This window comes from Mobula birostris, chromosome 12 (genome assembly GCF_030028105.1).
Source record: "Mobula birostris isolate sMobBir1 chromosome 12, sMobBir1.hap1, whole genome shotgun sequence".
NCBI lineage: Eukaryota > Metazoa > Chordata > Chondrichthyes > Myliobatiformes > Myliobatidae > Mobula > Mobula birostris.
The window spans coordinates 102,593,235-102,607,359 of NC_092381.1; the positions used below are offsets into that span (position 1 = coordinate 102,593,235).

Genomic DNA, 14,125 nt, shown 5'->3' on the forward strand with positions numbered 1-14,125 from the left:
TTGATAACATAGCAAAACACCTAGAATGTACAGGTCTAAATTTCTGTAAGAAATGGTTTAAAAACCACCTGTGACTCTCTATGGTGGCAAAAACTTCAAACTTTGTCTCAGATAAGAATTTACAATACAGCAATATTTAGGGCACATCTTAATTTGTCTTTTAATTTGAGATGATTAACAAAGTATAGAAAGACAGTACATCAGGCTAAAAAGATGCACTCATTCTTTTTAAAGTTATACAAAAGATGCAGTATTTCGAGTGAAAGTACAATGATATTCATAGGTACTAGTTAAGGTGATAACATTTGGGAATATTCTGAGATTTCCATTGGTCCTGCTCTGTTCTAAATCTGAGATATTGAGGCAAGGTATGGGGGGGGGTTGATGGGGCAGGTGGAGATGTAACACTGCCAAAGGAGGGGTAGGGGACAATGTGTAGCACCTACTTCCCCTCCCCCCCCCCCACTGATCAGGGTCACGTGAGGCCACGGGAGCAAGTGGTGGATTGTTGTTTGAGCAGCTGGTGCAGATCACAAGTCCTGGTGATGCGACCACTGATACCAGGCAATTTCTAGTGAGCATTATGATGGCTGGGGAGGCACTGTCCAGAAGAAGGCAATGGCAAACAGCTTCAGTCGAAACAGTTGCCGAGAACAGTCACGTTTATGGAAAGACCATGAATGCCCACCTCATACGACTCGGCACACGATGAACGAACAAATGAATGAACAGTGTGAAACACGGGCTTGCTCAATTGAGACTGCATGGATGATATTGCAGTAGTTACCAACACTGCAGCAATTTCATTCATGTTCCAGGGCAGCTTCTTCCCCTCTACCATCAGATTTCTGAATGGACCCATCAACACTACCTCACTACTTTTTTATTTCTATTTTTGCACTACTTATTTTACTATTTTATTTATATATATATATATGTTAAAATGCAATACGTAAGAGACAAAATGTGAATTACCATAAGTATATATATTCACTGTAATTCACGTTTTTGTCTGCATTATGTATTGCAATGTACTGCCGCTGCAAAGACAACAAATTTCACGACACATGCTGGTGGGTGATACTAAACCCGACTCTGACTCTAATTCTAATTATTCTTTCTGGATATTTTGGGATTGCCCATTGGTAAACATTGCCTTTCACAGAATCTGATCCCAGTCTTTTGCTCTCTCTACAGACACATTGCAAGGAGATGGAGGTGTTCCTTCCAGGACTGTAACGGAAGAACTAAGCACAGAAGCAGCGATCTCAGAGAGTGAACTCTGGAAGAGATACAGTAGTGCCTGGGTGGGGAATATGGACGAACCGATGCCTTGTTATCAATCTGATGTTTGACTCTCCAGTATTACCTGAATGGATGGAAATTGAATTCACAGAGTTGGAAGCCACTTTATGGCCAAAGTGTTTAGGGCAGAACCAATGCACTGTTGATGGGGAGTGGGTAGTTGGTGGCAGGATGAATGCTCGCCAGTGCAGTCCCTCCCTCGCTCTGCTCTTTTAGGGCTAAAAGAAGAATTGATGGCTCTACACCCCTTCCCCGTTGGCTCTGAATTCTGGAGCTCCTTATCCAACAGCTTTATGGCAGAATCTTCACCAGAAGAACTGCACCACTTCAGGAAGGCAGGGCACCCCAGCTTCTCAAAGGAAATGAGGAATAGACAACAGTGCTGACTGCACCACGCGCTCTCTGAATCCCTGAAACTCACCTTTGAGAAACAGCCTGAAAACTCTTACAGAATTATGACAGGCTTTTTCCACTGAGATTGGGTGGGACTACAACCAGAGGTCATGGGTTAAGGGTGAAAGGAGGAAAAGTTGAAGGGCAACATGAGGGGAAACTTTTTCACTCAGATGGTGGTGAGAGCGTGGAATGAGCTGCCACCATGAGTGGTGCATGTCAGCTCGATTTCAACGTTTAAGAGAAGCTTATCGATGGTAGGGATACGGAGGGCAAGTCAATGGGAGTAGACAGTCTAAATTGTTCAGCATGGACTAGATGGGCTGAAGGACCTGTTTCTGTGCTGTACTCTTCTACAACTCTATGACCCTGGGTCCAGCACTATTGCAAAATAAACAATAGCCCCAATTCCTTCAAAGAAGTGACAAGCCACTTAAATGAGCCAAAGGAGGAACTTAATGGACCACTTACACTCTGACTGCAGAGACAGATTGTATGTTCCTTGTGGTGGAGTGGGTAACATCCATTTCAGATCAGAGTCCATAGCGATTGTAGCCCAAATTTCTGGCAAATCCCAACTGAATTCCAGCTCTATTTACTACATCCCTTAGTGTTGCTTGCTGCCCAGTAACAGAGTTCAGGATTGCAAGATGTACAGTTGATACCCTGATTCAAAAGGGTCCTCTGTTAATCCTCAAGAAGAAGATGTAAGCTGCCCCACTGCTTGACTGGCTCACGTGAGCTATTGGCAATAGATCATCATACTTGCATTAGTTGCTTAGTCGATCAGCCTCAATGAGACAATGCAATCTCATTGTCTTGAGCAATGACAATAAAGTCCTATTCTGCGCCACGGCATCGTAAAGGAGTTTCTCTGAGGGTGGAAGGAGGGATGGAAGCCTGAAAGATGGTAGTGAAATATATTACCCATTCAATAAATAGTCACCTCCAAGAGGACCACAACCTCGTCGTAGGGATTGGAGGCTTGTGTGCCTCAATGACCCAGAGAGCTCTGCTGGCTGCAGTCAGGGCTTGGTAGGGTCACCCATGCCAAATTGTCAAAGGGTAGAGGGCAGACTAAGAGTGGTCCAGCCCTCCAGCTCAGGGCTGACAACCCTGACTGATAAAACAAAACTCTTCTGGAAACAGCAATGAAGAATCCTTCAACATCTGAGTGCAATGATATTCCTGAGTCCCCGGGACCTGCGTGACTGCCAGTGAAGACAGAGAGGAAGCTAATGACATGATGAACAATACCAGAGATAAAGGACTCTCATTGCTGCTCTAAATGCCAGCGGTATAATGATCAGTGAGCAAAATTAATAGTGAGTCATCTGTAGGTGGCTCAGCGAAACTGAGACAGCTATCAGCGTGGACTCTGAGTACAATAGATTCAACAACAACATTGCATGATATTAATTCATTGTATGCAGACCAGATTGTTTTTAATGATACTGGACCGTTATATACAAGGAACAGTTGCTGCCAGCAGGTCAGGTTCTGATGGAATGCAGAGCTGCTGGATTGAAGACCAGTACAATCCCAGTTAAAAACTCGAAGTCCAAGTGCTCTCATATGATAAGTTGTGCTTCTCCCCGCCTCTCCCCAATATCAATTAAATAGCAGTGAAATAAATACCTCCCACCCTGATTATTCAACAATGCTCCACTCGTCTCTTAAATGTGGAACTGGTTGCTATTCTTAATCTTTGGTTTCACAAGCCTGTCCCCCTCATGCTCCCCTGCACGGTTGTGCAGTAATTGGGCTGGCGTGACAGCACGTAACCGCGTAAGCAGATGCATCGATACGAGCCGTCCGTGTTAACGCATTTGGCGTTTCTGCAGAGAACTTTGGGATCTTCAACTTCGTCACACTCGTTTATATCTGAAACCAAAGGAAATGTGTTAGCGGCTGTGTTCAGCTCATCATTCTCACTAACTTCACAACCCACTTAGTTCCCACTCCTCAACAAATAGCTTGTCACACTCATTCCCCACAGAGTCATACCCACGTGCACCCTCTCCCCTGCAGACCCATTTCTGGACTCCCCTCTGCACACTCATCCCCCCCCCCCACATCCCCCGTGCACCCCAGACACACACACACCTCTTGTAGCATCCACTCACAGCCAGCTCGCACACCGCTGGAGTACACTTGTGGGTGTGAGTTATCACACTCTGTGGACGTGCAGTCTTTCGATAAAATAAATCTCTGAGCTGGGTGTGTGAGAGGAGCCATTATCCTGGCCTGAAGCAGCTGTTGGGCCAACCTGCCTCACTGTGGCCTAAAGCCGAGCTTCCAAACCCCCAGCGCCTCCCTTCCCCCTGCACCAGCACCCCCGTCCAACTGCGTACCAATGCAAGTCATCTTGGTCATGTCGAGTCTGTAGCCGGCATCACAGTCACAGGTGAAGCCTTCAGGCACACGGATACACCTGCCATTCTCACAGCCGTTCAGAATTCCACATTCCTCCACCCGCAGGCTGTTGTATTGCTGGAACTGGGCTGGATCAAAGCGGCACAATGTCAGGTTCTGCGATTGCTGTGTATTTAATATTTCCGTTTTATTACGTCTTTGGACTGTGGGAGGGAACCGTCTCATCCTGGCAGGGTGAGGATAGTGCGAGGGCCGCGGTGGCTATGCACAGTTTGCGGTGTGTTACAGGTAGGTGTGGGTAAAATCCAAAGTTAATGTCACTAATGGAGTTAATGGAGGAAAGATGTTACTTGTACTCATTGAGAAACAATGCTGAATAGGTCCTTTCATCCCTTCGAACTGCACCTCCCAGCAACCCCTGGTTCAATGCCAGCCTAATCACAGGACAATTTACAATGACCAATTGACCTACCAGCCGGAGCACCTTTGGACTGTGGGAGGACACTGGAGCACCTGGAGGAAACCTACTTGGTCATGGAGAGGATATACAAACTCCTTACAGACAGCATTGGGAACTGAATCCAGGTTGCTGGTACTGTACTGTGTTGTATTAATCACTACTCTACCATGGTGCATAATCCTGTCTATAGACTGGTTGACCAAATGTTCTTGTTCATTCAAATTATCGATCATGGGTTATATGTACAAATACGTGAATTCCATACGTCATCACGCTACCATGTGATACCTGCGCACCTCGCTTAAAATAAGCACGAAGTTAGACGTACATTTTGGACTCCTGTGCCTTCATTTGAATTAATTTAATGTTTTGAAGTTACAAAACATTACAGGGATTATAACAGGCACAGGGCTCTGACAATAGAGAGGGGGGCAGAGGGATGAGGAGAGAGGGAGAGCAGAGGGGGACAGCAGGGAGAGAGGAAAAGGATGGAGGTGACAGCAGGAAGAATAAGGTGTCATGGGGTGGATGAGAGCATGCAGGGGATCTTTTTCGCCATTTCCGTCATACCCACCCTGTCACTTGTAAAAATGCCATTCCCTTCTCTCAGTTCCTCTGTCTCTGCTGCATCTGCTCTCAGGATGAGGCTTTTCATTCCAGAACTAAAGAGATGTCCTCCTTCTTCAAAGAAAGGGGCTTCCCTTCCTCCACACCAACACTGCCCTCAACTGCATCTTCCATTTCACGCATGTTCGCTCGCAACCCATCCACTCATCACTCCTCCAAGGATAGGGTTCCTCTTGTCCTCGCCTATCGTGTCCAACACATTGTTCTCCATAACTTCCGCCATCTCTGATGGGATCCCACCACCAAGCATATCTTTCCCTCCTCCCGAATTTCTGCTTTCCACAGGGATCATTCCCTAAGCGCCTCCCTTGTCCATTTGCCCCTCCCCACTGATCTCCCTCCCGGTACTTATCTTTGCAAGCAGGACAAGTGCCACACCTACCCTTACACCTCCTCCTTCACTACTATTCAGGGCACCAAACAGCCATTCCAGGTGAGGCGACACTTCACCTGTCAGTCCATTGGGGTCACCTACTGTATCCGGTGCTCCTGGTGTGGTTTCCTGTATATTGGTGAGACCCGACGAAGATTGGGAGTCTGCTTCACCAAGCACCTGTACTCCGTCTGTCAGAAAAAGCGGAATCTCCTGGTGGCCATCCATTTCAAATCTTCTTCCATTGCCATTCCGACATGTCTGTTCATCGCCTCCTCTACTGTTGTGATGAGGCCACACTCAGGTTGGAGGAACAACACTCCATACTCTGTCTGGGTAGCCTCCTTCCTGATAGCATGAACATCGATTTCTTGAACTTCCAATAGTTGCTTCCCACTTTCACTATTCCCTATGCTTGTTTCCCTCTCTCACCTCATCTTCTATCACCTATCACCTCCCTCTGACGCTCCTCCCCCTACCCTTTCTTCCACGGCCTTCAGCCTTCTCCTATCAGATTCTCCCTTCTCCAGCCCTTTATCCCTTTCACCAATTGACTTCCCAGCTCTTTCCTTCTCCCCTCCCCTTCTCCCAGTTTCACACATCACCGACTACCTTGTACTTCTTCTACCCCTCCTCCACTTTCTTACTCTCACTTCTCATTTCCTTTTTTCAGTCCTGATGAAGACTCTTGGCCCAAAACATCAACTGTTAACACTTTTTCATAGTTGCTACTTGGTCTGCTGAGTTCCTCCAGCATTTTGTATGTCACTCTGCCTTAAATATACCCAATAACTTGGCCTCTGCAGCCGACTGTGGCAACAAATTCCACAGGTTCAGCACTCTCTGGCTAAAGAAGTTCCTCCTCATCTCCATTCTAAAAGGACACCCCTCTATTCCGTGTCCTCTGGTCTGAAATCACCCCCCCCCCCACCATCTATAGGAAACATCCTCCACACATCCACTTTACTGAGGCCTTTCGACATTCGATATGTTTCAAAGAGATTCTCCCCCATTCTTCGAAATTCCAGTGAGTAGAGGCCCAGAACCATCAAACGTTCCTCAGGTGATAAGCTTTTCATTTCCGGAATCATTCTCGTGAATCCTCTCCACTGTCCACACACTTTTTCTTAGCTAAAGGGCTCAAAACTGTTCACAATACTCCAAGTGAGTCTTCACCAGCACTTTATAAAGTCTCAACATTACATCCTTGCATTTATATTCTAGTCCTCTGGAAAAGGAGAGCACAGAAGCACGCCTTTTGGCTCATCTAACCCATGTCGAACCATTTAAGCCACCTACTCCATTGCCCTCTATACCCTTACCATCCACGTACATAGCGAAACATCTTAAATGCTGAAATCGAGCTTGCATGCATCACTGTGCCGGTAGATCATTCCAAACTCTCACCACCTTCTGAGCAGAGAAACTTCCCTCATGTTCCCCTTCACCGTTTCACCTTTTACCCTTAACCCATGACCACTAGTTGTAGTCTCACTCAACCGTAGTGGAAGAAGCCTGCTTATATTTACCCCATCTATACCCCTTGGAACTTAGTATACCTCTGTTAATCTTCTACATTCCAAGGAATAAAGTCCTAACCTATTCAATCTTCCCTTATAACTCAGGTCCTCCAGACCCGGCAACATCCTTATAAATTTACTCTGTACTCTTTCAACCTTATTTTCATCTTCTCTATAGGTAGGTGACCAAAACTGCACACCAAATTAGGCCTCACCAATGCCTTATATGGCTTCAACATATCATCCCATCTCCTGTACCCGATACTTTGGTTTATGAAGGCCAATGTATCAAAAGCTTTCTTTACAACCCTATCTACCTGTGACACCACTTTCAATGAATTATGGACCAGATCCCTGTGTTCTACCACACTCCTCAGTGCCCTACCATTCACTGTGTAACACCTACCCTGGTTGGTACTACTGAAATGCAACACCTCACACTCGTCCACATTAAATTCCATCTGCCATTCTTCAGCCCATATTTCCAGCTGGATAAGATTCCACTGCAAGCTATGATCGTCTTCCTCGTTGTCCACTACACCCCCAATCTTAGTGTCATCTGTAAATTTGCTGATCCAGTTAACCATATTATCATCCCGATCGTTGATGTAGATGACAAACAACAAAGGTCCCAACACCGATCCCTGCACCACACCACCAGTCACAGGCCTCCAGTCAGAGGCAACGATCTACTATTACTCTCTGGCTTCTACCAAAAAGTCAATGCCTAATCCAATTTACTACCTCATCTTGAATACCAAGCGACTGAACCTTCTTGAGCACCCTCCCATGTGGGAACTTTGATATTGGTATAACCTCTTCTAGAAAAGAGAATATGGGGATGACACGGAGTGGATGAGAGGGGAGCGAGAGGGATGGAGAGGACGAGAGAGGGACAGGGTCTGCAGTGACACGATTTCCCTCACTCTCATCTTCCCCATTGCTACTGGTGAAATGTTTGTGCGTGGGAGGGAGAGAGACCAGGTCTGCAGTGACATGATAATACTCACTGTGATATTGCCCATTGTTACTGATGAGGTGAGGGTGGAGGGAGGAGAGGGAAAGGGCTGGGAGTGGAGGGAGGAGAGGGAAAGGGGTGGGAGTGGAGGGGGGAGAGAGGGAGGGAGAGAGACCAGGTCCGCAGTGACATGATAATACTCACTGTGATATTGCCCATTGTTACTGATGAGGTGAGGGTGGAGAGAGGAGAGGGAAAGGGCTGGGAGTGGAGGGAGGAGAGGGAAAGGGGTGGGAGTGGAGGGGGGAGAGAGGGAGGGAGAGAGACTAGGTCCGCAGTGACATGATAATACTTACTGTGATATTGCCCATTGTTACTGATGAGGTGAGGGTGGAGGGAGGAGAGGTAAAGGGTTGGGAGTGGAGGGAGGAGAGGGAAAGGGGTGGGAGTGGAGGGGGGAGAGAGGGAGGGAGGGAGAGAGACCAGGTCCGCAGTGACATGATAATACTCACTGTGATATTGCCCATTGTTACTGATGAGGTGAGGGTGGGGGTCTGGTGCAGCGTCTGGCTGACGATTCTGCTGCTCGGGCAAGCTGACCCGGGTGCTCCTGGTGCTGAAGCCTCGGCCGGTGTGCCTGGCTCGAGGCCGGTAGCGGGATCGAGAGGGCGAGCTCTGCTCACTGTGGCCTGGCCCCGAGCGCTGTCGGCGAGACTCGTAGAGCGTACGGCCATCCAGAGGGTCTGCAGCTGGGAACGGCTCGAACTCCGGGGGACTGGCCCCTCGTCCATCACTGAGGGGAGATGGGCCAGCATCGTACTCTTGGGGATCGTAGGTCCGGAAGGTATCTGGAGGGAACTCGGGTTCAAACTGCGGACCATAGTTTTCATATTCCAACCCGTAAGGGTAACTATCGTCTTCCTCAGTGGGTGAACTCAGGTAGCTGCACAATGCATTGTGATACTCTGCAGGAAAAAAGAGGGCTTCAATATCAAGTATTCCTCATTCTTCACTTCACCTCTCCCTTCTACCCCTTTGGCCTCAAAAAAAATTATCCTTTGGCCACTGACCATCTCCCACAGGCACTGGACTGTCACTGGTGGAGAGGGCAGAGACCCAGATACAGTGCCCACCTCTGGTGCTGTTGTGTGGAGTTTGCATGCTCCCGTCTTCTCCCACGTCCCAAAGGCATGCTGTAAATCATCCCTAATGTGTTGGCGAGTGGTGGAATTGGCAATGCGTCGGTTGATGGGACTTACTACTGCCTGTTACACGCTGGTGTTTAGGGCAGCAATGAAGTTCCTCCAACTCTGGTGATGTTCAGGGCTTCCTTCGTCATGTCAGTAGCTTCCTGTTGGTTTGCTCTACTGTCAGTCATACAAGTCCTGGGTGGAGACTCAGGAATATTGTCATATTCAGATGTATGATTCTTCATTGCTCTTTCTGTAACAGTTTTGTTTGACCAGACGGGGTTGTTAGACCTGAGCTGAACCCCCGAACCTAGAGGACCGGTGGACCACTCTTAGTCTGGCCTCTACCTGTTTGGCATGGGTGACTCTATCAAAAGCCAAAGCATAAAGCCCTGACCCCAGCCAACATCACTCTCCAGGTCATTGAGGCACGCAAGCCTCCAAACCTATGACAAGGTTTTGTGGTCCTCTTGGATGAGTGCATGGGACCATTGGGAGAATGTGATATTTCCATAGGATGAGTATAAATGCATCAAAGAACCATCGAGTCTTGGAGGTGTGCAGCACAGAAACAGGTCCTTCTGCCCATCTCCTCCATGCTAACTGTGATACCAGTCTGTACGAATTCCATTCACTCGCAATAGGCCTGTACGTTTATTACCAAAGAACGTATGCAGTATAGAACCTGAGATTCATCTTCCCCTCAGGCAGCCACGGAACAAAGAAAACCATGGAACCTACTCAAAGAGAAAATATCAAATCCCGAATGTGCAAAAAAAACCAACTCGCAAATGGTGAGAAAAAACGTGAGCAAGGAACACAGAATTCAGAAGCCTCAGTAACAAAGCCTGCAAGGAACACAGAATTCAAAAGCCTCAGTAACAAAGCCTGCAAGGAACACAGAATTCAGAAGCCTCAGTAACAAAGCCTGCAAGGAACACAGAATTCAGAAGCCTCAGTAATAAAGCCTGCAAGGAACACAGAATTCAAAAGCCTCAGTAACAAAGCCTGCAAGGAACACAGAATTCAGAAGCCTCAGTAACAAAGCCTGCAAGGAACACAGAATTCAGAAGCCTCAGTAACAAAGCCTGCAAGGAACACAGAATTCAGAAGCCTCAGTAACAAAGCCTGCAAGGAACACAGAATTCAGAAGCCTCAGTAACAAAGCCTGCAAGGAACACAGAATTCAGAAGCCTCAGTAACAAAGCCTGCAAGGAACACAGAATTCAGAAGCCTCAGTAACAAAGCCTGCAAGGAACACAGAATTCAAAAGCCTCAGTAACAAAGCCTGCAAGGAACACAGAATTCAAAAGCCTCAGTAACAAAGCCTGCAAGGAACACAGAATTCAAAAGCCTCAGTAACAAAGCCTGCAAGGAACACAGAATTCAAAAGTCTCAGTAACAAAGCCTGCAAGGAACACAGAATTCAAAAGCCTCAGTAACAAAGCCTGCAAGGAACACAGAATTCAAAAGCCTCAGTAACAAAGCCTTTGAAAGATTCCAGGTATACTCAGTTCAGTTCAATCGAGCACCAAGTCTCTCGCTATCCATAGGCTACAGCGCTAGGTCACTCTGATCAAACTCCCACAAAACAGAAACAAAAAAAGGAGTGACCAGAAACCAGAAACACATCATAACATGAACTACAGAGTCCAATCCACAAAATGTGTCAATTAAACCTTGCCCAAGACCCATGGAGTCCGGCACCATCCAGCGAGAAGGGGGAGGGAGAACATTTGTACATAGGCACCTTCCTCCCTGAGCAGCGAGTGAGGAGAGAGAGACCGGTCAAGTGCTTCCTCCGGGAGCAGCGAGTGAGAAGAGAGAGACCGGTCAAGTGCAGCCACCTTCCTCCGAGAGCAGCGAGTGAGAAGGAGAGAGAGACCGGTCAAGTGCTTCCTCCGGGAGCCGCGAGTGAGGAGAGAGAGACTGGTCAAGTGCTTCCTCCGGGAGCAGCGAGTGAGGAGAGAGAGACCGGTCAAGCGCTTCCTCCGGGAGCCGCAAGTGAGGAGAGAGAGACCGGTCAAGTGCTTCCTCCGGGAGCCGCGAGTGAGGAGAGAGAGACTGGTCAAGTGCAGCCACCTTCCTCCGGGAGCAGTGAGTGAGAAGGAGAGAGAGACCGGTCAAGTGCTTCCTCCGGGAGCAGTGAGTGAGAAGGAGAGAGAGACCGGTCAAGCGCTTCCTCCGGGAGCAGCGAGTGAGGAGAGAGAGACCGGTCAAGTGCTTCCTCCGGGAGCCGCGAGAGAGAGACTGGTCAAGTGCTTCCTCCGGGAGCCGCGAGTGAGAAGGAGAGAGAGACTGGTTACATGCAGGTAGACGGCACAGAACATCCGCCCCTCTTCCGTTCTCATCCTCGTTGATTTCAATCTTCCTCAATGCTTTAGTCGGTGAGGTCAGCGAGAATGGAGCCGATCATGGGCTTGCGTCCCATCTCCGGGCTTCATGGCTTCCAGGCCGCACAAAACCTCACTGAACTCTGTAGGAGACAGCAAGGCACCAGTTTGCTCAATCGGCCCAAAGATGCACTAGCAAAATGTAGATCACCGGCTCCAACAGCAGGAGAAGGGAAAGAAAAGGAGGGCGGAAATGAAGTGAAATCAGTAGTTTTGTGAACCAAGTTTGTCACCCTTTGTCACATTGTTTGCTAGTGCCAGCTTCTTCCTATTCAAGTATCTGTATTTTATTTGTCTTTACAACCTCCACTGGCAGCTCATCTATGTACCACCATCCTCTACGTTGAAAGCTTACCGTCAGGCTTATCCCTTCTCAACTTGCTAACGCCCCCTAATCAGTCTCGCCTTTCTAAGTGAGTAGATCTCCTGACCTTTGATATTCCTCCAATTAATTCCTCAGCTTTGATGTAAGACTCACTGCCTGTAAGAGAACAACATTCAGTCTTCTGTTACGTTTCCCAAAGCCGATGTAGCTGCAAAAATCCCCAGCACAGCCAAAGCAATCTCCGCTCTCGCTTTCTGAAATAGATTTAGTCAGGGCCTAGGGATCCATCTACCTGAACAGTGACAATATCTTTAACATTTCCTACTCCCTTTACACAAACACATTTCAGAGAACACAGGACTACAAATGTTTTCTAAAGTATTGCTTCCTGTGGATATGGTAGTGTTGGAGTCAGTTTAGTGGTTGGTCAGGAACTGGAGATGGGTGGAAGTGAGAGGGTGACGTTACCTGTACTTCTGACGACGGAGGTGAGAGGGTGACGTTACCTGTATTTCTGGTTGGGCACAGGGCACAGTCCATTCCCCATGCCTCACCATACTGACAGCAGCATTCCGTGTAGGTTGTAAGTCGCTCCAGAAAAGGCCTTTTACACAGGTAATTGCGGCCTACCTCCTGCCAACAGAGAGCCATGTGGACATCTGTGAGGGGAGAGGAGTAGAGAGAGTGAGATGAGGGAAGGAAGAGGGGAGATGAGGGAAGGGAAGAGTGTTACAGGAGGAGGGAAGGAGAGTAGGACGAGAGGCGAGATGGTGGAAATGCAGAGTTAAAAAGTGACAAAACCATGTTTGTTATCCACCTGTGACACCAGCTCATAGGCCTTAGCCCAGGATCAGACACCACCAGACGCTAAGGTGAATTCAAGGAACTCGGAACTTCATCCATAACCTGACTGAATCACTTTGCAACAGGAAATGTGCCATGCAGTCTGTCAGATCGAATCTTACAAATGAATGCCATGGGAGGAGATTTTCCAGTCATTCTGAGATTACGGCACCAAAAAATTAACATAATTTCCCAAATATCTGTTTGTGGGCTTTCAACCTACAGCATTGCAAAAATTCATTCTGGTACCTTTAGGGGATCTCTGTCTCCAGGATTGAAAGGCTGGGATAGGGCCTGGACCAGGGCTGGGATAGGGCCTGGACCAGGGCCACATTCTGGGCTGATCAAGGGGCAGGATGGGAACCATACAAGAGCTGGTTCGAGGACTGAGCAAGGGCTGCTATGGGGACTGGACTAGGGTCGGGATGGGGACTGGACGAGAGAATTCCACTTGCCCTGGACAATGCTCTGCCACATACCAAACTGCTCGGTATCGTTGGAGGTGCATCTGCGAAGAGTGACATCAAGGATGAGGGGAGGCTGACACGAACAGTAATAGGAGCCCACTGTGTTCACACAATCTCCGTTGTCACAAACATCTGCGTCCTCACACTCGTCGTTATCTGACAAGACAGAACAGATTAACTTTAAAGCCAATAATCCTGAATTCTGACCCCAGCGTGGGTGAGTAAGTGGAGCTGTCGAGTCTGTGCCCAAACCACCTATGAATAGGCCATTCGGCCCTGGGGCCCTGCTTTTACCATCTTGACTAATTCTCAGCTTGAACGTCATTTTCCCGCCCAATACCCATACTTCTAGATTGTCTTGGTGTCTAAAGTTTCGGTTCATCCGAGCTTTGAGTATGCACAAGAACCGAGCATGTACTGCCTCTGGGACAGCAACCTGACAGAAGGGAAAAACCTACTGGGTGACAATAAGTTCCCTACAGTTCCGTGGACAAAAAAATCATTCTGAATTTGTGGCACACTAATTCTGGCCTAGGCGAACATATCTCCATCCCTCATTCTGAATTTGTGACACTCGAATTCTGGACTGGTGAACATCCCTCCAACCCTCTCAGTATTTCATGAATGAATTTCTCATTCTCTGAAATTCAACAAAATAAAATACTTCAATTTCTCCTCAAAGGGTATCCCCATCATTTTAGGAGATGTTTGATGCAATATCAAATCACTCACCAGCTCCATTCAAGTGCATTGCAGCCTGATATGGAAAGACCAATATCCAAGAATGGAAAAGCCTACAAGAAGTAGTGGATACGGACCAGTCCATCGCAGGTAATGCCCTTCCTGCCATTGAGCGCACCTACAAGGATCTGCCCCCTAGAAAGCAGCATCCATC

General features: G+C 47.8%; 1 protein-coding gene across 5 annotated transcripts in view; it reads right to left on the reverse strand.

Moving 5' to 3' along the window:
* Nucleotides 1-146: 146 nt before the first annotated feature.
* The window catches only part of LOC140206160 (latent-transforming growth factor beta-binding protein 4-like), a 182,823-nt gene continuing 168,844 nt past the window's right edge, over nt 147-14,125 (reverse strand). For all 5 annotated transcript variants that reach the window (XM_072274402.1, XM_072274404.1, XM_072274401.1 and 2 more), the window contains 5 exons: nt 13,243-13,386; nt 12,427-12,579; nt 8,525-8,977; nt 4,053-4,202; nt 147-3,582 (listed from right to left, as the gene is read on the reverse strand). In XM_072274402.1, the coding sequence (XP_072130503.1) occupies nt 3,413-3,582; nt 4,053-4,202; nt 8,525-8,977; nt 12,427-12,579; nt 13,243-13,386 (1,070 nt within the window). In that variant the 3' untranslated portion in view covers nt 147-3,412. The remainder of the gene's footprint in view (nt 3,583-4,052; nt 4,203-8,524; nt 8,978-12,426; nt 12,580-13,242; nt 13,387-14,125) is intronic.